The sequence below is a fragment of the Phocoena sinus genome, chromosome 10 (assembly GCF_008692025.1).
Source record: "Phocoena sinus isolate mPhoSin1 chromosome 10, mPhoSin1.pri, whole genome shotgun sequence".
Classification (NCBI taxonomy): domain Eukaryota; kingdom Metazoa; phylum Chordata; class Mammalia; order Artiodactyla; family Phocoenidae; genus Phocoena; species Phocoena sinus.
Genome location: NC_045772.1, coordinates 10,585,813 through 10,612,242, shown reverse-complemented (window position 1 = coordinate 10,612,242; position 26,430 = coordinate 10,585,813). Strand labels below are relative to the sequence as shown.

The 26,430-nt window shown below is 59.4% G+C and overlaps 1 protein-coding gene across 3 annotated transcripts; it reads left to right on the top strand.

Annotated features, from left to right (window-relative positions):
* Window positions 1-274: 274 nt before the first annotated feature.
* GGA1 (golgi associated, gamma adaptin ear containing, ARF binding protein 1) lies at window positions 275-23,752 on the top strand. Of its 3 annotated transcripts, XM_032644394.1 has the most exons (18): window positions 280-685; window positions 4,590-4,674; window positions 5,939-6,014; window positions 7,452-7,550; window positions 8,540-8,663; window positions 9,056-9,156; window positions 9,835-9,915; window positions 10,963-11,103; window positions 11,180-11,261; window positions 12,352-12,459; window positions 13,123-13,275; window positions 16,878-16,942; window positions 17,413-17,579; window positions 18,047-18,240; window positions 19,155-19,324; window positions 19,564-19,674; window positions 19,767-21,982; window positions 22,174-23,752. In XM_032644394.1, exons 1-17 carry the CDS (start codon window positions 643-645, stop codon window positions 19,875-19,877), a joined length of 1,911 nt encoding a protein of 636 aa, XP_032500285.1. In that variant the 5' UTR covers window positions 280-642; the 3' UTR covers window positions 19,878-21,982; window positions 22,174-23,752. The 3 variants fall into 3 exon arrangements, with proteins under 3 accessions (XP_032500284.1, XP_032500286.1, XP_032500285.1); XM_032644395.1 differs by lacking the exon at window positions 13,123-13,275 and having other exon boundaries at window positions 278-685; XM_032644393.1 differs by lacking the exon at window positions 22,174-23,752 and having other exon boundaries at window positions 275-685; window positions 19,564-20,694.
* Window positions 23,753-26,430: the final 2,678 nt, after the last annotated feature.

Below are 26,430 nucleotides of genomic sequence, written 5' to 3'. Positions count from 1 at the left end.
GCGAAGCGGCTGGGCCCGTGAGCCGTGGCCGCTGAGCCTGTGCGTCCGGAGCCTGTGCTCCGCAACGGGAGAGTCCACAACAGTGAGAGGCCCGCGTAAAAAAGAAAAAAAGGTGCTTAAAACAATACTTGGAACACTGTAAGCACTCAAACTTTGTCTTACTTTCACAGCGGCCAACATACGTCATTGCCGTTTTAAGGGACCCTCCCACTTTTGCATCTAAGCGGAACTACCCGCTGAGGGATACGGAAGTGATCTCAGAGCCCCTCAAAAACATGGCCGCGGAAAGTTCTTCCGGAAGCTATCATAGGCATCGCCGTGACGCAGAACGACTTAGAGCGTCCCGCAGGGTTTCCATGGTGCAGCCCTCAGCCCCAAGTCCCTCGGCTTCCTTTCCGGCCAGAGCGCTGTGAACAAGGCAGGCGGCGAGTCCCTCCCACGATGTTAACGCCGCTTGGGGGAGGGGTTGGGAGAGCAGGTGGCGCTCTAGGCGAGTTCGTTCGCGTCTCTATGGTGCCGAATGCTCTTCTCCGCGCGTCGGGACGGACGTTGCCCCTTTAATCGGCGGAGGGCGGTGCCGAGGAGGTCCCGCGAGAGCGCCGGGGGGCGGGGGGCGGTGCCGAGGCTGGGGGCCCGTGGCGGATGGAGCCTGCGATGGAGCCGGAGACTCTGGAGGCGCGAATCAGTGAGTGTCCGGGAGGGGCGCGGGCCGGACCGGAACCGGAACCGGGGGCACTAGGCGGGCCCCTTCCCGGCGGGGGCGGGTTACGCGGCGCCCCCTCCTCACGCCCTGCCCCGGCCCGGTAGGGGCGGTGTCCCAAGCCCATACCTCCGACCCTGGGGTTAAGGGGGACCCCACCAGCTGCGCGGACCGGCGATGGGAGCAGGCGCCGCCCACCCTTCCGATTCCTGGGCCGCGACCCCCGGGGAGGAGTGAGCTGCGCCCGGCTCTGCGCCCAGAACCCCCGGGATAGAGAAAGCAGCCTCCAACTCCCTCGGGCCCAGACTTTTCCGCGGAGCGGACACCCAAGTCATTCCCTGGACTCAGGGAGGAAGCAAGCGAGCGGCCCCGAGAGCTGCACCTCACACCCGGGAGCGAGGGACCAGGCTCCCCTTGAGCCCCGAATCCTCCACTCTCTGGCGCTGCATGGCGTGACTCTCTCCTATCCCTTTCTTGAGCTTGCAACTCACATTTGTTCGTTCCCCCGCCCTGGAAGGTAGGACCCACTAACCCATCGAATCCCCCGCGCTCTGGCCACATAGTGAGAAACCCCCAAACCCCACAGGCTTGGGAGGGTCCTGTCTCAGACTCCAGAAGTGATTTCAAGTTCTCTGTCACTACTCTCAGTCCAGACCCTGAGGTTTTGCACCCCCTACCAAAGACTCCTTTCCTAGCCCTTGCTAAGTTTCCTCCAAAGGGCCCTGCATCTCCTCCTGTGTCTCCTCGGACACGATTTCCTACTACTTAGGCTTGAGTACTAGCCCTCACACTGTCTACCTGACCTCCATGTCCCACGCTGCAGATCCTCGGCTCTCATAACCCACTACTGGACTCCGTTCCTGAGAGCATGGCTTGCTTCCCCCACTGGACTAGGGACAGCTCCCTCCCAAGTCTTTGCTCCCATTCAGGTCACATCTGTACCAGGGCCTCAGAGAGTCCTCTGGGTCTACTTTCATCTCAGCCCCTTGACTCCAGGCACACCGGGCAGCTGCGCAGCATGATTTGGGATTATGACCAGCCCCTTTTAAGCCAGTCTTGTGCAGAGTTGAATCCTGAGGATGGTCCCAGAAGCACACCGTCTCCACGGATGTTTCAGAGTCCGTTGGCCAGTGGTGGGGGAGGGCATGGAAAGGAAGCACTCAGCGGCCATCGAGACTGTTCTGGAACGCCACAAGTGTCCAGGTCTCAGCAGTAACTTAGGGGGGATGGGCAGGGCCCTGGCTGACAGATCTGACAGGCCGCAAGCCTTGAGCCGTGGGTGCTACAGAACAGTGTCAGGTTTAGCAACAGCGGGGATTTTCTGAGAGGCCAAAGAGTCTGATCTGAAAAACAGACAGGAGTCAGGCCCCTCAGGTTTGGCAGGAGGCTAGGCTCTGATAGATCGCGGCTGATGGGGTTTTCTCTTTTTCTTGCCCTTTGTGCCCTAGCAAAATTGTAAGCTCTTACCTTGCAGTGACTGGAGGTGAAGAGTAGCTTTTGGTGGGTAACTGATGACATTGTCACCAGTGTAGAGTGACAGGGTGGAGTCATGCCCTGTTGTGAAACAATTCCCTCCTTCCCTCTGTGTTCTACCCTGCTGCCTGCTGGGGAAAGTGCGCCCCCCGGGTAGAGGTAAGAGGGCTGGGAGTTGGGAGCCAGGGCCAGAGAGGTTGGTCAGATCTCCTTGGACCCAGAGGCCCTCGCTCTGAACCAGATGCAGAGAAGATGTGTCATGATGCCACTACTTCTTCCTCACTGGCTTCTGACTTAGGAGCGGGCTCTAGAACCAGTTTCTCTGTCCTCACTCAGACTCATGTGTCTCTGACACTCTAAGGGACTTCCTGTTTTGGGGTCCCCCGGCTGGATGTCATTGAGTAGGCAATATCCAGCCCCATTCTAGTTTTCTAAGCAGCCTCTGGCCGTGCTGGGGGGCTGGGAGGCTGGGAGGCAGAGTAGATGGGGGGGCAGCAGGGGCTTCACTTCTCCCAGGGACTGGCGGGCTCTGCAGGGCTCCTGGAGCAGAGGTTTGTATGCATAGAGGAAATGTTTCTTTCAGATCTTTGCTCAGCTGTACCTCTGAGAGCCCTCCCAGAAAGCAGCCCCCCACCCCACTTCTTTATACCTTCTCCCTGCTCTGGTTTTCTTTCTTTCTTTCTGTTTTTTTTTAATGCTCTGTTTTTCTTTATAGCACTCTGCAACAGTGTACAGTATCCTGTTTGTTTGTTTATCTGAGTAGTCAGTGTTTCTCTTGCTGGGCGGTGAGCTCCAGGAGGGCAGGGATTTTGTCTTGTTCACTGCTGTGGTCCCACACTCAGAATATTTATTGAATAAATATGAATTGAATGATTGGCTGCCAGGCACTGGGATCCTAGGGCTCCAGGCCTCCCGCCAGAGCACAGGGCCCCAAATAGGCAGGCGTCACAGGCCGAGTCCCCAGCCTCCTCCTGACCACAGATCCTTCCGTGTCCCACCTCCTGGGCTGTGCCCTCCACACCCTCGGCTCTGTCCTCATGTTTGGGCAGAACTGACCAGCACAGGGTGACGCTTGGAGATAGGCTGTCGGGAGGTGATGAAGATCCAGCTCTGGCTGCCCCACGCCTTACCCTGGATAGAGTATGCTGTCATCCCAAATCACTTCTTATTTTGCTCCAGCTTTACAGATGGGGAAATGGAGGTTCGGGGAAGTTAAGTGACGTACTAAATTTTGGGGGCTTTTAAAAAGTTTTATTGAAATACAGTTGATTTACAATGTGTTAATTGCTGCTATACAGCAAAGTGACTCACTTTTACACATATATACATTCTCGTTTTATACTCTTCCGTTGTGGTTTATCCCAGGATATTGAATACAGTTGCCTGTGCTATACAGTAGGACCTTGTTGTTTATTTTTAGCTGTTGTCTCACCAGCGTTGGGGGTCGGGGGGTACTGTCTGGCTTTGTTTACCACCTCTTCCCGTTGGCCCTTTCCTGGCCACTACCTACTCCTGGATTCGGATTCCCCCAGAACCTCCCCCTGCCTGCCTGCAGCTGAGCCCGCATCCATTCACTCATTTACTGGGTGTGCATTTACGGACGTGTGCAGAAGTGGCTGGGATGCGGTGCAATAGCAGACTTGGACCCATGATGAAGGTCGGGTCTGGGGGACACAGCAGAGAGCTGCCTCGGCAGTGCTGCCCCGGGCAGGTGGCGCTGTTAGGGAAGAAGGAAGCGATACCTGAGCCGCACTCCTTCCCAAGGTCCCCCATGCCCTGCCCTGAGCTGTTATCCACAGCTCTTCTCACCCGCAACCCTTGAGCTGTTCCGAGGCACATCATCCCCAGCCTGGTTAAGTCCCTCCAGTGCTTCTTGTGTTGCCTCTTCCAGGCAGCCTGCCCTGGCTCCAGGCTCCCGGCTCCCCTGAGTCCCCTCCTCCAGTTACCGGTTCCCACGGCTCCTTTGCCTCCCTCTGTCACATTCTATTGAGAACCTAGCTGACCTTGGCCCACTTCCCAGCTGCAAAGCTCCTTGAGGTTGGAACTACTGCTTTTTTCCCTTACCTCTGGATCTCCTCTGAGAGTAAATTCTGTGAGAATTATGGGGACACTTCAGGAGCAGAATCAGAGGAGGTGCAGACAGGCGTACAGCAGCAGGGGTTGGGGCAGTGCGGGAGGGGAACGACCGCTGAGCACAGTCTCTGGACGCGGGGCCCTTCGGGGAGAAGCTGCAAGAAGAAGCCCGCAGACAGCAGCTCCTCTGTGCGTTGACTTGACAGACGTCAGCGCTGGGATCTTGGGGCCGTCGGAGCAGGGAGTCCAGGGGAGGCCTTTTCGCATGCTCAGCCATACGCCAGGGCAGGGAGTGGGAGAGGCAGGGATCCCTTCACCAGGCCACTGGCCCTCTCTCCTCCAGACAGAGCCACAAACCCCCTGAACAAGGAGCTGCACTGGGCCAGCATCAACGGCTTCTGCGAGCAGCTCAGCGAGGACTTTGAGGGGTAGGTGGCTTCCCCGTCTTTCACTCACACACTCAGGACCTGCCACGCGCACTCCAGACCCTGGCCTTGGGCAGAGACGAGGATGACTTGAGACCCAGTTTCCATTCTGAAGTGCTCCCAAATTAACAATGGCAGCGCGCACTTTGTACTCAGTGCCACTGTGTGCCACCCTCTGAGGTGGGCCTTGCTGGACCCATCTTAAAGGTGAAGAAACCGAGGCTCGGGGGGCTCAGCAGTTGCCCCAAGATCTCGTAGAGAGGAGGAGGTAGTCCCGGGCTTGATGAAGCCCAGGGCCGCCTGACCCGCACCCATGCTTTGTTGGGGAGGGCCTCCCAGAGAACTGCGTGCTCCCCAGCTGGGAGGGGCCAGCAGGCCCTTTGCTCAAGGAAGAATCAGAACCACGTGCATTAGGATCACCCGGTGTGTTTGTCAAAAATGTCCATTTGTGGGCTGCACCCAGACTCGGGCTAGACTGCCCGGCAGGGAGCTTGGCGGGGACGTTGTTAGCAGGCTCCCCAGGTGGCACTGAAGTTTGGGGAGCACAGCTCAGTGTGCTTCGCTTCCGCCGCACCCCATTAGCATAGACGCTCCACCTGGGATGCCGTGCAGACAGCGTGACGTGTGTGCTCCCCAGTCCAGCTGCTCAGGTGACAGTCCTATCCCTTCTGTTAACTGAGTCGCCTGGACGAGTAACTAGATGCCTCTGAGCCCCCATTTCTGAGACTGTAAAGTGGAGGTGATAGTGCTGCCTACCTCGGGGGGCTCTTATGGAGGTTAGGCAGGAAAATGGACGTGAGGTGCCTCGCACACCGTAAGTGCTCCGTATGTGTTAGCTGTTACTGTCACTGGTGACAGGTCTTTCGTGATCTGGTAGATGATGTCACCATTGCCACCGTGACTTCTCCCAGCAGAATATTCTGTGCACATTGTCATGTTCTGCTCCCAGGCTGGGCCCTTGAAGGCTGTGGCCATCTCTCCGTACTTGTCCCTATGGCAAGCCAAGGGCACGGCAGGTCACAGTTCTCAGTAAAGCCGGCCGACAGGCTGAGCTCGCGCCTTTCAAAGGTCCCGGCCTGCGCTCCCTACCTGGTCCTGCCCTCTGGTGCCACAGTCTCCAGCCCCATCCGGAGAGGGAGCTGGACCTTCGCATGTGTCCTGGAGAAGCCGCTGCCGGCTGCAGTTCCAGCGGGGAAGGGTGGCCGCCCTCCCTGGGGTGCCCGGGGCTCTGTGGCTAGTCTGGCTCTCTGCTGTTCCTCTCACCCAGGCCTCCACTTGCCACCCGGCTGTTGGCCCACAAGATCCAGTCCCCGCAGGAGTGGGAGGCGATCCAGGCCCTGACGGTGAGGAGAAGGGGAAGCACGGTGCCATCTGTCCCCTGACCATGTGGGTGGCACCGGGGGGGCCAAGACTGAGGTTTTTGGGGTCCCAACAGGTTCTTCTTTTTTTTTTTTTAATAAGTTTATTTATTTATTTATTTTTGGCTGCATTGGCTCTTCATTGTTGGGTCTTCGTTGCTGCACGCGGGCTTTCCCTAGTTGTGGTGAACGGGGGCTACTCTTCGTTATGGTGCGTGGGCTTCTCATTGCAATGGCTTCTCTTGTTGTAGAGCTCGGGCTCTAGGCACGCAGGCTTCAGTAGTTGTGGCACGCAGGCTCAGTAGTTGTGGCTCGCAGGCTCTAGAGCTCAGGCTCAGTAGTTGTGGTGCACGGGCTTAGTTGCTCTGCGGCATGTGGGATCTTCCCGGACCAGGGCTCAAACCTGTGTCCCCTGCATTGGCAGGCAGATTCTTAACCACTGCGCCACCAGGGAAGCCCCCAAGTTCTTCTTTAGAGCCCAAGGGAGTTGTGCCCAGATGGCCTTGAATGGGGGTGTGGCCCAGCCCCTGAGGGTCCCATGGCAACCAGTGAAACAGTGGGCTGGCCTCCCACCCCAGACCCTGCACAGTTAGGCTTCTTGTGGGGGGGAAGCCCTAGGTTGTTTGGGCTAGGGATTCCCAGCTCCAGCTGCGCCTCAGACCTTCGGGAGGCTGAATCAGGGCCCCACCCCAGACCCGCCGACCAGAACCCCTATAGTATATGCATCCAGGAATCTTCGTGTTTATAGATGCATTACGGGGCCGGGCCGGGCCAGCCCATCGATGGCCTCCAGGCACAGGACAGCACAGGGGTGCAAGGGGTGACAGCTGGGCTCAGGCCAGAGGTTTCAAAGCTGAGCCAGTAGCAGAAGAGCAGGGGGTGCACAGTTGTGGCCCCCAAGCATGGGTCAGATAGCAACAAACCATAGAGCAAAGCTGATTTTAGACGGTGGTAGATAAACAGTTTTCCTTTTAATAGTTATGTATTTGTTTTAACATGTTAGGGTTTGGGTGGGGTTTTTTTCCCCTGAAATACACATTAGTCCTCTGATTTCACATACATCTAGCTTAGGATAAGGCTGAGTTTGATGGTGCCTATTTACGTTTCAAAAAATCATCGAAGGAAAATAGTAAGAAAGTAATTTGCAAGTGGTCCTCAGACATGGCCAAGCCATGGAGGGGCTAAGCCGGTGCTGCGAGTTGGGCATTGCCAGGCTCTCGGGGTGGCCCAACCCTGTCCCCCAGCGGGCGGTGACCAATCTCAGGGGGTCTCCGAACTTCAGAATCCTCTTTTTCTCAAGAGTCATCTTCCCCCTTCTCACTGCCGGTCCCTGGGCTTCTGGGCCCTGGCTGAGGCGTGGGAGGGAGGGTACCTCCTCTGATCCTCCCTGGGGGTCCCCGCACCTCACACCACCCCCCCCAGGTGCTGGAAACATGCATGAAGAGCTGCGGCAAGAGGTTCCACGACGAGGTGGGCAAGTTCCGCTTCCTCAACGAGCTCATCAAGGTCGTGTCTCCCAAGGTGGGTGCTCCCAGCGCACGCTCAGACCTGCGCTGTCAGATGGCGGTTGAGGAGGGGTGACTGACTGGCCTCATCCTGACCCGACACAAACACAGACCCTTTCTCAGGGTTCCCTTCACACCTGAGCCCGGGACGGCTGGGTTTCCAGGAAGAACGCTTCCAGGCTGCCTGGTGGCCGGCCAGCTCCGGAGCTGCCTGGCGCTTAGGGAGGAATGAGTGCACTGAACACAGAACAGCCTCCCCAGCGCGGACTGCTCGGGCTCTGAGGTCTCTCCCTGCAGACCTGGCCACGGCACCCCACCTAGGTGTCTAGTGGAGGGTCTCCCTGTCTCCACCTCACAAGAGTGGCCTCCTTGAGGCCTTGGATGCTGAGGCCCCAAACCTGAGTGACAGAGCCTCTGATGGGCCTGAGGAGTCCTCCCCTAGGGCAGGAACATGTTTGATGCCCCTTGGGTGAGAGCCCACCTCTTCGCCCATCGTTGCTCAGATGCATCCCTTGACCAGAGCAGCTGAATGACCCAGCAGCTCTTCTCAGGAGATGACCGGAGTGAGAGCCGGTTCCCTCTGCCGAGTTTGCTGCTGGGAGACTGAATGGAGCCCAGGGCCGAGCGGTTCCACACCTGCTCCTTCCCTGGTCAGCCCGGAGCCTGGTGGCTCCTCCTTCCTGAGGTCACAGTTAAGGTTTCCACGAGCTGGCCGAGAGCAGGCGCCGGGCTCCGGGCCTTATCTGTGTCAGCTTTGCTTCCCCAGCATGGCGCTGCTGCTGTCATCCCCACTCAACAGGTGGGGCACTGGGACACCCAGGGCTCGCACAGCTAGTGGGCAGCAGCAGGGCCAGGAGGTGAGCTCAGGCTGGTCAGGTGGGAGGGTCGCGTAGGCTGCGGTTTCTGAAGGAGTCCTGGGGACGCAGCCAGGTTTAGGCTGGGGTTGGGACTACAGTGAGTGGGGCCGGGCAATGTCAAAGCCGCCTCTCCCTTCCATCCCCGAAGTACCTGGGCTCTCGGACGTCGGAGAAGGTGAAGAACAAGATCTTGGAGCTTCTCTACAGCTGGACGGTCGGCCTCCCTGAGGAGGTGAAGATCGCAGAGGCCTACCAGATGCTGAAGAAGCAGGGTGAGGCACCAGAGGTGGGGTGTGACCACCTCCTCCCTGGGGCTCTGGCAGCAAGGTCCTAGGTCTGCCCTTTAACTTCTCAAGAACATAGAGCCAGTGGGGCCTCTTTATGGTTCTGCCTGAGGCCAGCTTGGATGGGGAAAAGATGGGGTTGAGTCAGAGACTGGTCCCCATGGTACGGCCTCAAAATACAGGTTTCTAACTGCCCCCGACCCCGCACACACACTATTTGGCATGGTAGTTCAGGAGCAGGCCCTGACCCCCCAAAGTGCAGCGCCAGCATGCTGGAGAAAGCCTGCCCTCCACCTTCCATCCTACCCTTGCCTGCCCCCATCCCCCTCTCCCCTCCGCCCCAGACCCTGAGACGGTCTCCCCACCGCCGTCCACTGCAGGGATTGTGAAGGCCGACCCCAAGCTTCCAGATGATGCCACCTTTCCCCTTCCTCCACCGCGGCCCAAGAATGTGATCTTTGAAGACGAGGAGAAATCCAAGGTGAGGCTTCAGGGAGGGCCAGATGAGGACTCCAGGCCCACTGGGGGTCAGTGGGTTCCAGCCTCTGGCGGCCCTGTCCCTGGAGCAGAGGCTGCGCTGAGCACGACCGCCGTGGTGGGTGACGGGCGCTGGGTGTTGAGCCCTTACACATGCTGAGTGCTGCCCACGCAGTGCCCTTCACTTAGTAAATGCAGGCCTGAGGCTGGTGGCCCTGGGCTTGGTTTGAGGGCATTTCATAGGTTGATCAGGAAGGAGCTTGCCTGTCTTTATGTCTGTGACCTTCTCAACAATGATTTTACTAGCTTTTTCTTAAAGAAGCATGTGGTCATGGGCAAGAACTTAAACAGCACAGGGGTAGGATAAAAAGTAAAAGCTCCTCTTCTACCCGGTCTAGTCCCAGGGGGTAAAGGTTGAGTTTCCTGTACATCCTTCTAGAAGAATTCTCTAGCAATAGTAATGTTTCGCACCATTTCTGGAAAGCTTATTTCTGCCGGCGCTGCGGAGAGCACTTACGTGCAGTGTGTCACTTGTCCCACGGCCACCCTGTAAGGTGTCAGATCCTTGCCATCCCATGGAGAGCTTAGTAACTTATTCACATCCTACCACCAGGAAAAGGAGCCAGCACGGGACCCCAGGCCCAGGGACTGCCGTCACAGCCATGTCCCTCTGTCTCCACAGATGCTGGCCCGCCTGCTGAAGAGCTCCCACCCCGAGGACCTCCGAGCAGCCAACAAACTCATCAAGGAGATGGTGCAGGAGGTGATGGCCAAGGCCAGAGTGCAAGGAGGTGGCGGGATGGGACGTTGAGCTGAGCCACTGAGGGAGGTCGTGTGTACGTGTGTGTAGTGGCCCAGCTACAGGGCTGTGACAGCAGAGAAAGAGCTGACCGAGTCCGGGGGCCCTGCAGGCAGAGCCAGGAGCAGCGTGTGGAAGGAAGAATTTCCCAGCAGCCAAGCCGACCTGCATTGGCTTCTGTGAGGCTGAAGACCTCTTCTGTAAAAGTTAGAGGGAAATTAGGCCTTACTATGTTCAAAGTATAGTACATTTTACATACATATACATATAGAGAGAATAATATACATGTATTTTATAAGTATGTATACCTGTGTTGTGGGTGCATGCTGAAATCTTTTTTATTGATAAGGGTATGTCATCAAAAAAGTGCAGTCCAGAGACCCAAAGGGCAGACACTCTTGGCTGTCTTAGGGCAAGCTGTGTGCTCTGACAGCCCAGAGAAAGGGCAGCTCTTCTCGAGGAGGGCGATTGTATCAGACGGCACAGCACAAGCCCACCTTTCATTCCACAAGGGAGGAGCATGCATGGTGAGCAGAGTGGGAGAGGGATGGCAGGGTCACTGCTGCAGCGGCCTTTCAAGGGGGTCACGGCACTAGTTTCTCAGTTGTACTTTGTGACCGCTAAGGTCCCCTTTCACTCTCAAGTACTGAACCTCCTTTCAAGGGACAAATACAGAGAGGGGGAGGGTTATGTAGAACCACAGGTGTAAATCTAGCTCCCAGCCCTCCAGAATCAGCTGGTGAGTGTGTTGGAAACCCAGAATCCTGGGCCACCCCTAGAGGTTCTGATGGACTCGTGCAGAGGCTTGGGTCCAGGGGGCGTTGGCAAGAGGAGAGAAAGTGAACACAGGGTTGATCAAGGGCTTCTTGGACCAGAGTGCCCTGTCCTGGGCCCGAAGGGCCCTTAGCAGGGGCTGATCTCACACCCAGCAGAGGGTGGTGTGGGACAGAGCCTGGCTCAGGTCCAGGCCTGACTCAGGTGCTCCGGGGCCGTTTGCCAATGCCTCCCCAGGACCAGAAGCGAATGGAGAAGATCTCAAGGCGGGTGAGCGCCATCGAGGAGGTGAACAGCAACGTGAGGCTGCTGACGGAGATGGTGATGAACCACAGCCAGGGCGGCGCGGCTGCCCAAAGCAGCGAGGACCTCATGAAGGTGCGCCCGCCCCCACCCACCCCCACGCACTGCAGGGCCCCCGCCGGCCCTGACCTGCCCGCCCTGCTGCCCCCAGGAACTGTACCAGCGCTGTGAGCGCTTGCGGCCCACACTCTTCCGACTGGCCAGCGACACGGAGGACAATGACGAGGCCTTAGGTGAGCTGCAGTTGGAAGGAGGTGCCACCAGGGGGCCCCCTTCTCCAGCAGTGACCTTGGGTTTCTCCACTTTGAGGAAGAAGGAAGCGGAGATCAGGGGCTGATGTGCTTTAGAGACCCTTTGGGTCAAGCCCCTTCACAGACACCTTCTTTACTGCCCGTAAGCTGCACAGGAGGGAGAATTGTCCCTATTTCACAACTGGGGCTCAGGGAGGGAAGTGACCTGTCCAGATCAGAGATAAGAACGGTGGCAGAGCCAGGGTGGACCGGAGGCTCTCTCCCTCCAGACACTGCCTCCCCAGTAAGGGTGAGCTCGAAACCTAGAGCAAATCCCTCAGGCCTGAGCGCTTCCAGAGCCGGACCCCGTGGCTCCTGCTAGGGCCACACGTCAGGGTCTCGTCCTTTTTTGTGCCACCACATCGGCCAGGGCCTCTCGGGCAGCAGGCTAGGTAAAGTCTCAGCCTCCGTTCCTCAGCAGTTCCCTGAGCACCTCCCGTGTGCCACGCATCTGGTCCCCACCCAAGAGGCTTGCTGCTCAGATCCGTCTAAGCCTTGACCCCCAGGAGGTGACATCAGTGAGGGCCTAGTTTGTGCCAGGCACTGTTCTGGGCCCGGGGGGTATGGCAGTGATCAAAAACAGAGCCAAGTCCTCATGGAGCTTGTAGCCTGATGAGACAGACAGTAAAGCAGGGGTGTGAGTGGGGCAGTTTGTCAGACGGTGGTAAGGAGCGTGGAGAAAAACAGAGGCGGGACTGGTGGTGCGGGCTGGGGGTTAGAGAGGGCCTCCCTGAGGTGAATTGGATAAAGACCTGAAGTAGGAAGGGGTGAAGCCATGCAGAGATCCGGGGGTCTCCAGACAGCAGAGCCCGCCTGGAGGCCGGGGCACGCCTGTGTGGTCGGGGGCCAGCACGGGGCAGCGTGGAGGGGACTGGGCGAGGGCAGGTTGCAGAGGGCCTTAGTCTGAGGAGTCGAGGTGGGCTGCCCCCGGGCCCCTCCCACGAGGCTTGAGATGACCGTGGGGTGCTCATTCCCCCCCCCCGGAGGCCCCCACATTCTTTCAGCCTGGCCTCTCCCCTCCTGCCTGTTCCAGCGGAGATCCTGCAAGCCAACGACAACCTCACCCAGGTCATCAACCTGTACAAGCAGCTGGTGCGGGGCGAGGAGGTCAACGGCGATGCCACAGCCGCCTCCATCCCTGGTGAGGAGGTGGCAGGAGAGCTGGGAGGGCCCCCGAGTCGGAGGGCCATGGGGTCCCAGCTAGGGTGCTGGTCACAGAGCTTGGTGGCCCCTTAAGATGGGGGAGGCCCCCGCTGAGAGAGCTGGGGGTGGAGTCTGCCAAGCCTGCAGCTGCGGGGGAAGAGGTCTGGATGCAGTCGGAGGGGAGGGAGCCGAGGGTTTGGCAAGGACAGGCAGAAGAAGGAAGGCCTTTCTTTCATTTGACAAGTCTGGCACCTGTTGTGTGCGGCTAGGTCACACCCCCGAGGCTTAGTTTAATTATCAGAAGTGGGCACGGAGGGTTTGATACATCAGCATTACAGGCTGGGCTCCACTCAGGGTAAAGTGACGGCCCCCCCGGAGAGGTTAGAATTGGCCCTGTTTGGGAGAGGTGGGGGTGGGGTACTACACAGAAACATCGGAGTCTAAGAGGGGCCTTAAAGGATGGGAGGCAATTGGCCAAGAGAGAGGGAAGAAGGAAGTACATTCTGTGAGGAAGGGACACCATGTGCCAAAGAAGAGGCCTGGCAAGCAGATTCGGGGCAGAGGGAGTGGGGCCAAGGAGGGGAAGCTCGCTGCTCCCAGACCCCAGGGACGCGGAGTGTCCTCCGCCCAAGGCTGGCCTGACTCTCCTTTCCCACCCCAGGGAGCACCTCGGCCTTGTTGGACCTCTCAGGTCTGGATCTCCCTCCGGTGGGCACCACTGACCCAGCCACGCCCACCCGCCCTGGTGACCAGGCCAGCCTGGAGCAGCCCAGCACCTCAGTTTCCCTACTTGACGATGAGCTCATGTCTCTGGGTGAGGAAGGGGCGGGGCCCAGAGCAGGACAGGCTCTGCTGCAGGTGGGGGGTGATGCCCCCAGCACACGAGGTAGCTTTCAGAGCGCAGTCAGGTCAGCGTGTTCCTCCTCCTCCTGTGAGTCCTCTGGAGGATGGGGGAGAGGCATCAGGCCCATTTCACAGCTGAGGAAGCTGAGGCTCAGGGAAATGAAAGAGCTTGTGCCAGGTCCTACAGTCAAAGGGTGAGGCTGGTGGGACTTCCCTGGTGGCGCAGTGGTTAAGAATCCGCCTGCCAATTCAGGGAACATGGGTTTGAGCCCTGGTCCAGGAAGATCCCACATGCCGTGGAGCAGTTAAGCCCCTGCGCCACAACTACTGAGCCTGCGCTCTAGAGCCCGTGAGCCACAACTAATGAGCCCGTGTGCCGCAACTACCAAAGTCGGCACGCCTAGAGCCCATGCTCTGCAACAAGAGAAGCCACCACAATGAGAAGCCCACGCACCACAACGAAGAGTAGGCCCTGCTCACCGCAACTAGAGAAAACCCGCGCACAGCAACGAAGACCCAATGCAGCCAAAAATAAATAAATAAGTTTATTAAAAAAAAAGAATCCACCTGCCAATGCAGGGGACACAGGTTCGAGCCCTGGTCTGGGAAGATCCCATATGCCACGGAGCAACTAAGCCCGTGCACCACAACTATTGAAGCCCACACACCTAGAGCCGGTGCTCCACAACAAGAGAAGCCACCACAGTGAGAAGCCCACGCACCGCAACTAAGAGTAGCCCCTGCTCGTCGCAACTAGAGAAAGCCCACGTGCAATAACAAAGACCCAACGCAGCCAAAAAAAGAAAAAAAAATTTTTTTTTTTTTTTTAAACGGTAAGGCTGGCATCACCTCTGATAAGCCAGCCACACCTAGGCTCTGGTGGCCTGAGGGAAAACAAAGGGATTTCCCTGTAGCAGGTTAGAGCCTAGAATTGGGAGCTCCCCAGGCAAGTCAGTATTTCCTCGCCACTGAGAGAAAGAGGTGGGGAGCTCTGGAAGCTGCAGGGAAGCCCGTGCGGGAGCACAGGGCACTCTGTGAGCCACGCTGGTCCCAGGCCAGGCCTGCAGACACTATGGCGGGGTCGGGGCTCCAGAGGCCAGTGGGGAGCAGGCTCGTCCCTGGGGAAGAAGCAGAGGGCGCCCAGCCGGCCAAGCAGTTTTAGAGTTTGCAGCTTTCAGGTGCAGCAGCGCCCCCTGAGAGCGTAGCCTCAGGAGAGCCTCAGAGCAGCCTCCTCACAATGGCCCGAAGTCGTGAAGAAACAGAGGTGATCGGGCCTGTCAGGGAGACCTGGCCCTGTCGAGGGAGTCTCGGAGGATACGTTGGGAAACTAACTTGGAAGCCAAGTCAGACTGTGTTCTCCTGAGTTAGTTCTGAGGTGAAAACCACACCGGACGGACTCCGAGAAGCGATGGTGTGCCGGGCTCCCGGCGGGGGCTCCCCTGACCGCGGCCTCCGAGCACTGCTGTGTCTTAGCCCACCCTCCACTCAGCCCAGAAGACGGTGCTGGCAACGTCCCTGGTCTGCAGATACCAGAGCAAGGCTTAGAAAGGCTGAGTGACTTGCCTGACGGGGCACCAGGCTTTGCACGAGGCCCTCAGATCCTGAAGCCTCACTCATAGCTGCTCTGACTCAGCTCGTCAGCCGGGAACGGGAAGTGAGGGCCCGGAGCGACGAGCAGGAGACAAGGGGGTCAGCAGACCAGGCCAAGTTCCCCTGTGCGGGCCCGTCAGCCAGCACCCCCCGAGGAGGCCCTGACCACAGGGTGTTGCGGGGGCTTCCTGAGGAGTCCCACCCACCTGCGCCCTCTTCATTCAGAGCCAGGGCTGACTCCGGGAGAGAGGACCCTGGCCCCGCTTGAGAGGTCAAGATGGCCCCACGACCAGAAAGCACACACAGGCTCGTCTTCCCCAGCAGAGCCTGCGCCAGACGGCAGCGGGAGCGTGTGGCCCAGACCCCAGCAAGGCGCTGTGTGCTTTGCACTTCCTGTCCCCAGGTCGCTTCAGCGGAGCCCTGAGCCTCCAGCTTCCTCTGGTTGCTACTCAAAGCAAAGAAAATGTGGGAACCAGAACCAGCAGTGGCAGGGCAGCAGCCACCCAGCTCCCCGGCTCGGGGGCGTGGAGGAAGCCTCGGCACCACAAAGGGGGCTCATCCTAAACGGTTCTCTGTGGCAGGAAGGGGGAGGGGAGGGGTGGGGTAAGCAAAACGCACTTCCCGTCTGCCAGAGAGGGCGTCCCAGCGCCGGGCAGGCACCGCGTCTGAATTGTCCCGTGTTCGGTAGTGACGACAGTCCTCTGATGCAAATGCTTCTATCGTCTCCATCTTACAGACGAGGCACAGGAAAGTTGCCACCAGCCCAAGGTCACACAGCTGGGTGGCAGAGCTGTGTCTGAGCTCCAGTAATTAGGCCTTGCTCTGTCCAAGTCCAGACTCTATCGCTTTCCAGTTGTGTGACTGTGGGCAGGTTACTTAGCTCCTCTGAGCACCCGTTTCCTCATCTCTAAAGAAGGCATGAGAACCTTGTAAGGCTGTGTGAGGATTGAGACTCATGTCTGCAGTGCCTGACCCGGGGCTGTTAGCCTCCACTGTGTTGTCCCTGGCCTCAGAGAGGCGTGTCCAGAGGTGGAGACCCAGCAGTTGCAGCCTCCCATGCCTCACCCTTGCCTGTCAGGCTGGACCTCACTTATTCAGGCTTTGCTACAAACAGGATAACTTGGCTTCTCTTTAAAAACCAGGGTGAACTTGGCTGGGGGTGTGCTTCAGGGCGGGCAGAGATCAAACTGGCTGGTGACCTGTTGCCCTCTACCGACCAGCGGATGATGAGCAGGCCCCTTCCAGCAGGGCCACCGCCCTCCTTTGCACCAGTCAGCCAGCCTTGGCACGTGCCAGGGCAGACAGGGCCTTTAGAGTCTGCCCAGGCCATCCACGTGGTGTGCTCGGACCCTGCGGCCCAGCCGGCACCTTGCCCCCGGTTGCTCAGATTCTGGGCCGGGCCTGGGCCCAGGGCCCTGTTCACTGCACCGCAGTGCCCTTGTGATGCTCAGAGGGTGTCCCTCCAGGTTGGATGGGCACAGGGTGCTGACCCCTGCCTGCCTGGATCTGAGTTTATGGACCTCACGTGGTGTCTCCCACGCCCTCTACACACACACACACACACACACACACACACACACACACACACACACACATATACTCCCACGCTCTCTACACACCCACACCCACACACTCCCACGCCCTCTACACACACACACACACACACCGGCTCCCAGCTGCCCGATAATGAACGAAGGTTAAAGTCCTGACCTCAGTAGTTGAGTTGGCTTCTGAGTGGCAAGAGAGGAAGTGTGTTTCGGCCCAGGGAATGGGCTCTTGGGGTCTTTGGTTTCCACTTCTGCTCTGCGGCTGGTTCCCTCTGGGGGGGAAGGGGGCGTGTCCCCTTCGAGCTGAGCCTCTCGGAGGAGGGGGTGCAGGGGGAGGGTAGCAATCAGGGAACCCTGACTCAGCACATAGTCGCCCCGGCTCTCTTGCCTCTGCTCACAAATCCAGCTGCTTTACCTCGGTCTTGTTTCCCTGCAGGCCTAAGCGACCCCACACCCACTTCAGGCCCAGGATTGGATGGTGCTGGGTGGAACAGCTTCCAGGTAGGAGGGGCCCATCCCAGGGTCAGAGCAGCTGGGACAGGCAGCCTGAGGGGCAGTGAAGGGACGGGTGGGCAGGAGGGCTGGGGGAAGGGGTGGCCCCGGGGGCGGAGGCACCCATCCCAGGATGGGGGAAGGTGGACGGGCCTCCCCTCACAGCGCTTTTCCCTGCATGTCTCAGCCTTGGGTTTCTCTTGGGTTGAGATGGGGGTTCCCCGTTCCTTTTCTCTTGAGGGTGACTCCGAGGTCCCTGGAACGGGATGGTTTCTCGAGTAGAATCCCAGACCAGGCCTGGCCCACCGATGGCCCTGGGGTGAGAGGGGCGCAGGCTGGCGGGAATGTTGTCCACACCCCTGCTGCTGCTTCCCCAGATGTCTCCTGCCGGGAGGGGCAGGGGCCTCAGGGCAGTGCCAGGTGACCTGACACCTTCTCAGCACAGCCTCACCCACCCGCATCCTTTGTATGCCCAACAGTCGTCTGATGGCACGGAGCCCCCCCACCCCGCTCCGGCCCCCAACGTGGACAGTCGGCCCCCGGCGCAGACGTCCCTGCCCACGAGCAGTGGCCTGGATGACTTGGACCTCCTGGGGAAGACCCTCCTGCAGCAGTCGCTGCCCCCAGAGTCCCAGCAAGTGCGGTGGTGAGGGCACGCCCTGCCCGGACCCTGCCCCTGCCCCAGGCCCATCAGGGAGAGGCCCGGTGCTGCTTTGTCCCCGTGAGCAGCACTGCCGGAGCACCACCGGGTGCCAAGTGCTGTCCTGGGCTCGAGGGGCACAGCAGTGACCACAGCAGGTGCAGGGCCCATCCAACAGGGCGTGGAGGGTATGAGAGAGAGGGGACCGTGCCCCACTCACGCCTTCCCCTAGGCCTGGCCTGCCAGCACCTGACAAAGACTGAAGGCCCAGAGGGCTGCCAGGGACGAGGGCATTGACCCCGAGTGGGTGGGGTGGGCAAGAGCTGCCCGCTCCAAGGTGAGGAGACCAAGGCCAGAGAGACGGGGGGCGTCTGAGCCAGCCGTCAGGGACAGCCGGGAAGCCCAGCGTTTCCTGTGCCCCTCGTCTCTTGGCCACCAAAGCTTCACCTCTCAATGCACCACCCCCCAATAAGGGAGAAGCAGCAGCCAGCCCCCCGGCTCACACTCCGGGACCTGCAGAATAAAAGCAGCTGCAGCTTGTCCAGCTCCGGCGCCACCAGCCTCCTCCACACCGTGTCCCCCGAGGCCCCTGGGCCCCTGCGGCAGCCCACACCAACGGAGCTCTCGCTGGCCAACATCACTGTGCCTCTGGAGTCCATCAAACCCAGTGAGTAGGGCGAGGGCACGGCGGGTACTGGCTGGGCTGGGTCAGCTCGCGGCCCCACCCGCCTTGCCTGCTGTCAGGAGCTGGATCTGGGGCAGCCAGCGGGAAGGCAGGGCTCCCCTCCCAGCCCTGCCCGACTCAGCGGGGCCTCTGGGCAAGACCCTTCCTCTTGCCAGGACTCAGTTTTCTCACTGGTCCCAGAGTGTCAAAAAACTGCGTTCTCAACTCCAGGGTGACCCAGGCAAGAGGACTTCTCATGGATGGCCCCTGCGCCCCTCCCCGGGAAGGCAGGGCCAGGACAGGGGAGGTTTGTGGGACTCCCCAAGATCATAAAACCAAAACAGGATAAAGATTGAGGGCCAAGCCTAGGCTTCTGCCTGGGAGCAAAAGGGCCGCTCACGGCACCAGGCTGTGAGCAGACTGATGAAGACGGCGCTGTCCATCTTGTGAGCTCACTGTGACGAGGGTGTCACCCCCTTGGTGTCCCCAGGAGCCAGGTAGTGGCGCCACCGTCTTAGCAGTATGGAGGACCCTGAGCTCACAGAAGCAGAGTGGCTGAGCCAGGGTCACACAGTGAGAGCACGAGTGAAGCAGGCACAGCCCTGCACTCGAGCGCTCGGGGAGCAGCCGCCCAGCACTTCAGGAGCCTGGTTGGGACGCAGTTCCAGGGTGGGCATTCTGCCTTCACGTCACACTGGAAGCCCACCTGCCTGTCTGAGCCCCGGACTGTGCCCCTGACTGCACTGCTGCCCAGGGTCAAGGCGACAGCCTGGGTCTGGGTCTGTTCCTTCATCCCCAGCAGAGCGGCGAGTGCCCGGGGTCAGCCGGGTGTGGGGAGCTGGTCGGATGTGCTTGGGCTCAGGCTTGGCACCCACCCCCCACCCCCGCCATCGCCCTCTCCCCTTCTCCTCTGCCAGGCAGCATCTTGCCGGTGACCGTGTATGACCAACATGGCTTCCGGGTCCTCTTCCACTTCGCCCGAGACCCACTGCCCGGGCGCTCCGATGTGCTGGTGGTGGTGGTTTCCATGCTGAGCACCGCCCCCCAGCCCATCCGCAACATTGTTTTCCAGTCAGCTGTCCCCAAGGTGACAATGGGCAGACCCCCCCCTCCTCAAGGCAGGGTGACTTGGGGCTGGATGGGGAGCCAGCTCTCCAGGGCAGGGGTAGGGTCTCTGTCTCCGTGTCTCTGTCTCTCTCTTCTTGGGGGGTTGGGGGTAGAAGGGCCCCCAGAGGAGCAGCTGGCAGGAGGCTGGGCCTTGTTCCCCAGGGACTGGGGACGAGAAGCCAGGGCTAGCTGTGCCCCATCCTGCCCTCCTGTCCGCAGATCATGAAGGTGAAGCTGCAGCCGCCCTCAGGCACAGAGCTGCCAGCATTCAACCCCATCGTCCACCCCTCAGCCATCACCCAGGTCCTGCTCCTTGCCAACCCCCAGAAGGTGAGGGGCCCAGCTGTGCCAGGGCACCGCTGTGGGGTGGGGCAGCCTCTTTTCCCCGTCCGACCCTTCTGCCTTCACCATGTCTGCCTCAGGAGAAGGTTCGTCTCCGCTACAAGCTGCTGTTCACCATGGGCGACCAGACCTACAACGAGATGGGGGACGTGGATCAGTTCCCCCCACCGGAGACCTGGGGGAGCCTCTAGAACAGAGAGGGGCTGGGGAGAGGAGGGGCAACGGGACTGGCCACCACTGAGCCTGGGTTCCCACGGCCATATTCCCCTGGGTCTGGTGCTTCTCCCCTCCCCACTGTGGCCCCCTCCTTCCTTGCCCTCTCCCCTGCTGAGCCAAACCCAGCAGGAGGCTAGGCCTCGGTTTGCACTGGTGGGGACCTTCGTCACAGGTGGGAGGCTGGAGCAGGGAAGTGCTGCACACGGGCCCCGGAAGGACTTGGGGTCGTGGGGGAGAAGCATGGCTGTCGGGCAAGGGCCAGGACCTCAGGCCCAGCCCCGACCCCAGCCTGGGGAGGGGTCATCCCTGCCTGTCTCTTATGCCTTATGGGAAGGCCCAGCCATAACTTGGGGCCGTGCTGGAGCCGGGACCAGCTCAGGCCTCCTCCATAGGAACCGGGTGACTGGGGGGCGTGACGCCTGCACCCCCAGCTCTTTGCACTCTCGGGTGTGTGGTTTGACTCTCTTAGCGTTTCTCTCTGCGTGGCCCTGTGGTCACCGTCTCAGGGGGCCCAGTGAGGGGAGCCCCACCTCTCCCCCACTCCTCCTGGGGGTCTCACTCCACTCTCCTGGCCCCTTTGCTGTCAGGCCTCCGGGGGGACTGTGGGAGAGACAGGTGGCCCCAGCTGGGGGCTCCCAGGCCCCTGGCCAAGGGATGTCCTGCACTGGAGTTCTCAGTGTGTCTCTTTCATTCATTGGGTTTTGTCCATCCGTCTGTCCATGGGCAGAAGTGGGGTCAGTGTGTGAGTGAGAGCAGGAGTATTTATGGAAATAAAACGTCGTTTTTCCTGGACCAGCAGCTCTCGTGGTCCTTCTGAGGTAGAGGGAGTCAGGAGGGGTCCAAGAGTGGGAGGACCCCGGGGCTGCCCCGCAGACCCCTCTGCCTCTCCTTGGAGATCAGGCCACGGTTCCTCTGCTCACCACTCCCAGTCCCTGTACCGGAAGAGGCCCAGCTCAGGGGCCTGTGGCCACTGCTGAGTCACCAGAGAGGACCCAGGGCTGTGGTGGGCGCAGAGCCGTCCCGGCTGGAAGCGAGCGGCTGCTCGGGCCTGCCAGGAGCCCCAGCTGCTGCAGACGCTGAGGGGGAGGCCCCTGGCCACTCACAACTTCCTCTTGCTGCACTCAGCCCCCAAAGCACAGCTGCGGCGCAGCACCCACCGAGGCCCGCGCCTCAGCTGCTCCCTCTCCCCAGAGGCTACTCCCAGGGAGCAGGGTGCCAGCTCCAGCTTGTTTCCGGAGAGGCCCACGGACCCTGCACGTCCCCACCGGGTTATCAGTGTTTCTCTAACTGGGAGGCTGGGGAGTGGCTTAGAGGCTAGCGGGTGAGGGAGCCAACCAGCACGGAGCAGAGCCAGAAGGAGCTAGTCCAGGGCTTGCTCTGTGGTGGGGAGCCCGCCCTCCGTGCCCTCTGCGCTCTGCTGGGGAGGGTTCCTGCTCACAGACATCTGGGGAAGGCTGCCCGCCCTTTCCCTTCTAGCAGACGGTGGAAGTTCTGCATTTAAGATATCAATTTCCCTTTGTCTAATCTAGTTTTTCGCAGTGTGAACTTGGGCGCTGAACACCTTTACATAGATGCTGTTGAGAAGTGCTGGAGGCCAGCCTAGCCTGCGTGCTCTTTTCAGTTCTGCAAATGAGGGCCCTTCTCTGTGCCAGGCCGACCCTTGGAAGTGCGCGGCAAGAGCTCCTCGACGTGGGCCGTGCTGTCAAGGGCACAGGAGAGGGAGCAAGGCCTCAGAGCCAGCATATCCAGTTCCCCGCTGCCCCCACAGTGTGACCACCATCCTGCATCCAGGCCCCCAGACACCCTGACCTCTCAGCCACGTGGCCTCCTTCCTGTTCCCCTCCCTGCCCGCCAGGCAGGACTCTGCCTAAACCCTTGTGATGTCTCCGAAAGATAATCTCTTGTTGGAAGCTTCTTCCTTTAAATGAAACAAAACCCTCTTCCCTGTGGCGTACCCCTGGGGTCCCAGAAGCACCCTCAGGGGCACGCACTCTACAGGTTGCGTGAGCCTGTGCCTGCCGGCTGGGAGCCTGGGCCTCTTCCAGTGGGGCCTCTAGCTTGCTGTGAGACTTTGAACAAGGTGCTTCCTTCTCTGGCCTTTAGGTTCCTTGTTTGAAAAGGTGGGAGGGACCCAGTGAGCTGTAAGGCCCCTCAGAGGCCTTCTGAAGAGTCCTTGGGCAAAAGGGTCCCCCAGTCGGCTTGGAGTGACCCAGATGTCACAGGGACAGGGAGATCCCTTCAGTCTTTCTGACCACCTTTCCCTGTTCCTAGGCCACCCATCCAGCTGTCTGCCTGTCTGTCCTGCAAGTGCCTCTTGAGCAGCACCTGTGCCCGGCACAGCCCTGTCCTCAGAGCTCACAGCCTGGCACGGGACCCTTGAGCCAGGAGCATGACCGCTGAGAGCTGGGAGGGAGATGCACACGGGAGCTGCCGCAGGAGCCCGCACCTGTCTGAGGGGCTAGAGGGGATGTCTGATCAGAGGAGGGGACCCTTTGCTTTCACCACCTGGAGGAGGCATCCCCCAAATACTGCATGTCAATCCAGACACAGGTCCAGAGCCCCTGGAGACCTCAGGCTGGAAGGGGGTACACGCAGGAGTGTTCTCTGTCTCTGCAAGGGTCACCCCCACCCCCGCCCACGCCAGGAGCAGTGGGACTTCCCAGGCCTTGAAGGCACACTTCCACTTCTATTTGTGTGGCTGAAGGCAGCAGCTCTTTTTTTTGTTTTTTGGTTTTTTTTTTAAATAACCACAGCACACTGGGCTCGTCTGTTCATAGCAGCCAAGAGAAACAGAAGCCACCGCTCGCCTGGGGAGCCTGTCCCTGCAGTCCTCTTGATGCCCCTGCCCCCATTCTCCGCGGGCCTCCTGGCGGGGACACGGGCCCAGCAAGGCAGATAAGAGGGGAGCCGGCTCTAGCCCAGCGCTGCTCTAGGCCGCCAGCACGCAGCCCCTCCCTCCAGCTGCCCTGTGAAAATGGGAAACCGAGGCTCAGGGAGCTTATAAAGTGCTTGAGGGCATATGTTAGGGCCCAGGTGTGACCAGGAGTCCTATGAGGTAGCCACCCTGACTGCACATCGCACCCCCACCCCACCCCACCCCCATTAGCTGCCGTCCTCTGGGGCCCGGGTTAAGGGCACACGCCCTCCAGGGCTGTCAGGATTGCGGTGGAGTCCCCGTGCCTCAGCCCCACTTGGGGTTCCCCAGTAAGTCCTTTTGGCTGGAGGAGAAGGCAAGGAAGTTTTCGGAGCCCCAGAAGTGACAGCACATGCCTAACTGCTCTGGGCAGAAGCCTCCCCTTGCAGGGCAGCAGTGATACGGCCACAAACAATTTCTCAAGTGTCTGAAGTGGGATGTTCCTGTTCAGTCCCGCGGCCCCACAGCTGACCCCTGCTACCACTGCCTCAGTGCCAGCCACTGGCCTCCCTGCCCACATCCTGCTGGAGCTTGAGCAGCAGACGTTTCCCAGACCGTTGCGGGTTTTGGCAGACAATCTGCAATGAAGCCTCTGGGCCCCCCAAAGCAGCCGCAGGGATTAAGGGGGGGGCGGGGGGGGGGGGCGGACAGGGACCAGCATTTCTAGAGTCTTCAGGCAGTGCCATCTGGTACAGCAGGAGAGCACATGGATGCTTTGGAGCCTGTCAGATCTGCTTTCTAACTTGGCCTCTACCACTTAGCCGGCTAGGGACCTGGGCCAGGAGCCTGGGTCTGCTCACCTATAAAACCACACGAGGGCTTCCCTCGTGGCGCAGTGGTTAAGAATCCCCCTGCCAATGCAGGGCACACGGGTTCAAGCCCTGGTCCGGGAAGATCCCACATGCTGCAGAGCAACTAAGCCCGTGTACCACAACTACTGAGCCCACATGCCACAACTGCTGAAGTTGGCGCGCCTAGAGCCCGTGCTCCGCAACAAGAGAAGTCACTGCAATGAGAGGCCAGTGCACCGCCACGAAGAGTAGCCCCCGCTCGTCGCAACTAGAGAAAGCCCGCCTGCAGCAACGAAGACCCAACACAGCCAAAAATTAATTAATTTTAAAATAAATAAAACCACATGACACCAACCTCACTGGAGGATGTGCTGAAGTACATGACAATAAATGCCATTGACCCCAGGCTGCAGGACACATTTAGGGGGAAACTGAGCAGGAATGGGGGTTAAAAGGTCTTTCCGTTACTGACTTCGCAGGCTGAATAATAAACAGGGCCAGGCACTGTCCTAAGTAGTTTACAAATTAATTTATTTAACCCTCACAACCCATCAGGTAGATGCTATTATTCTCAAGCTACCGAGGAGACACAGTTCAGAAAGGTGAACTACCTCACCCCAGGTCACCCAGCTGGTGAGAGCCTGAGCCCAGCCAGCCAGCTCCATCCACACCAGTAAGCTCTGTCTCTTGGGTTGGAAATAAACGTCCATCGATGCGATGTCTTTGCTTGCCATTCAAGTCGGCTGTGTTTATTGAGCTCCTGTGACTATGGCATATTGCTAGGCCCCTGATTTCAGCCTAAGCCAGACAAGGCCCAGGCCCTCCTCAGGAGGAGACCCAGCAAGTCATTAGAGAAGGGGTTGGCTGGTGACCTCTGAGGTCCCCTTCCGCATCTGCAGTTCTAAAGCTATGATCTCAATATCCACTGATTGAAACCTCTGAGTCCAGAAGTCTCTGATGACAACATCCTTCGAAAGAACAGCCAATGACCCAAACTTCAGGGCTTCCAACCTTTTCACGATTCAACATCTGAGTGTGCTCGAGCCTAAATATACCCAAAAACATACCCCTCACCCAGCTAAAAGGTACAGCAGCCCCATCCAGGCTGGACATGGAGGAGCCAGGTGCCCTTCCTGCAAAGGCTCTTGGGTCTGGCTGGAGGGGAGTCTGGAGCCCAGATGGGAGGCCCAGAGCTCACGTGGCCTGATTATACGGCTCAGTTGTTTCCACAGCAGCTGCTGCTATAACCCACATAGATTGACCCCTCCCCAGGCTGCAGCTGGGGGCTCAGGCCCAGGCAAGACTAAGAGGGACAGGGGTAGAAGCCAGGCCTTGCCCTCAAGGACCTTTAGAACAGCTGGGGAAGTGGACAAGCCCAGACCAGTGTGGTCTGGGCCAGAGGCAGGGCTGGAACAGGATGGGGACACCATGTAGCCTGGAGATTTCCCAAATGGCAGGACAGTGGCACCTGGTGTCAAGTTGCTGCCTTGGGAGTCTTCAGTTTCCTAATTCTGCACACAGTAGGTTGTGCGCATTGCGGAGACAGGGGAAACTGAGTCACCACCAAGTTCTGGGATCTGTCCAGTGAGGGAGGTGGAGAGGCCAGGACTAGAACCCAGACATTGCAAAGCGCAGCGCCACATTTTAAGAAGCCAAGTCGGGACTTCCCTGGTGGCGCAGTGGTTAAGAATCCGCCTGTCAACGCAGGCGACACAGGTTCGGACCCTGGTCCAGGAAGATCCCACATGCTGTGGAGCAACTAGGCCCGCGAGCCACAACTACTGAGCCCGTGAGCCTAGAGCCCGCGCTCCGCAACAAGAGAAGCCACCGCAATGAGAAGCCCGCGCACCGCAATGAAGAGTAGCCCCCGCTCACCGCACCTAGAGAAAGCCCATGCGCAGCATCGAAGACCCAACGCAGCCAAAAAAAAATAAAAAACAGAAGCCAAGTCTATACTGGACTCTGATGTCTCCCTCCATCGAGGCATTCCTCAAGCCCTGCCCACCCTAGAATCCCCTCCAGGGGCCTTCCAGCTGGGAGAAGGGGAAGTGGGCAAGGAAACCTAGCCTGGGATCAATCCCCTCATCCTGGCCTAAGCCTTTGATCCAGGAGCCTCCCAACTTCCGGCCAGGATTCCACACTCAGGTTCCCTTTGCAGCCCCTCCCCATCCCACCAGGGTCTGCCTGGCTCTCCCTTTGGAGAGTTGGAGGGGTGGCCAGTGTCCAGCACGTGCCCACTGTGTGCCAGGCCCATGTTGGGCCCGGGGCACACTGAGATGTCTGAGGTGGAGGTCCTGCCCTCAGAAGTGCCCAGTCTGCCCACCCACACACAGTAGGTGCTCAAGTAACCCTCAAACTGAACTGAAACTCCAACAAGGCAAAGTGCAGTAGGTGTGCTAGGACCCTACCCCAGGCCCCTCCCTCTCCCCCCATCTCCCCACCCCGGAGCTCCTGATGCCCAAGGGGTACAGGGGTTCAGAGTAAGAAGAGCCTACTGTTTGCCAAAGGCTCTCATCTTGTATTAACTGGCAGTTATGGAGCATCTGCTGTATGTCCCGGTGTGTTTTGGGTGGAGAGCCAAAGAAATTACTACAGTACTGAGTTTGGGGAGGTCAGAGCAGTATCCACGTCCTTGCCTTACAAGAAGTTAGGGCAGGGACTGAGGAAGTCTGCCGGGGAAGGGATTTCACAGACAGCGGAAACTCGTGGCTGGGGCTGGAAGACAGCAGGGTGTCAGGGAACTGCTCTGGGAGGTTTCGCTGTGGCTGGAGGGTGGTGGGGACCCCCGTGAAAAGGGCGATGGGAGCAGAAGCATGGGTGCTG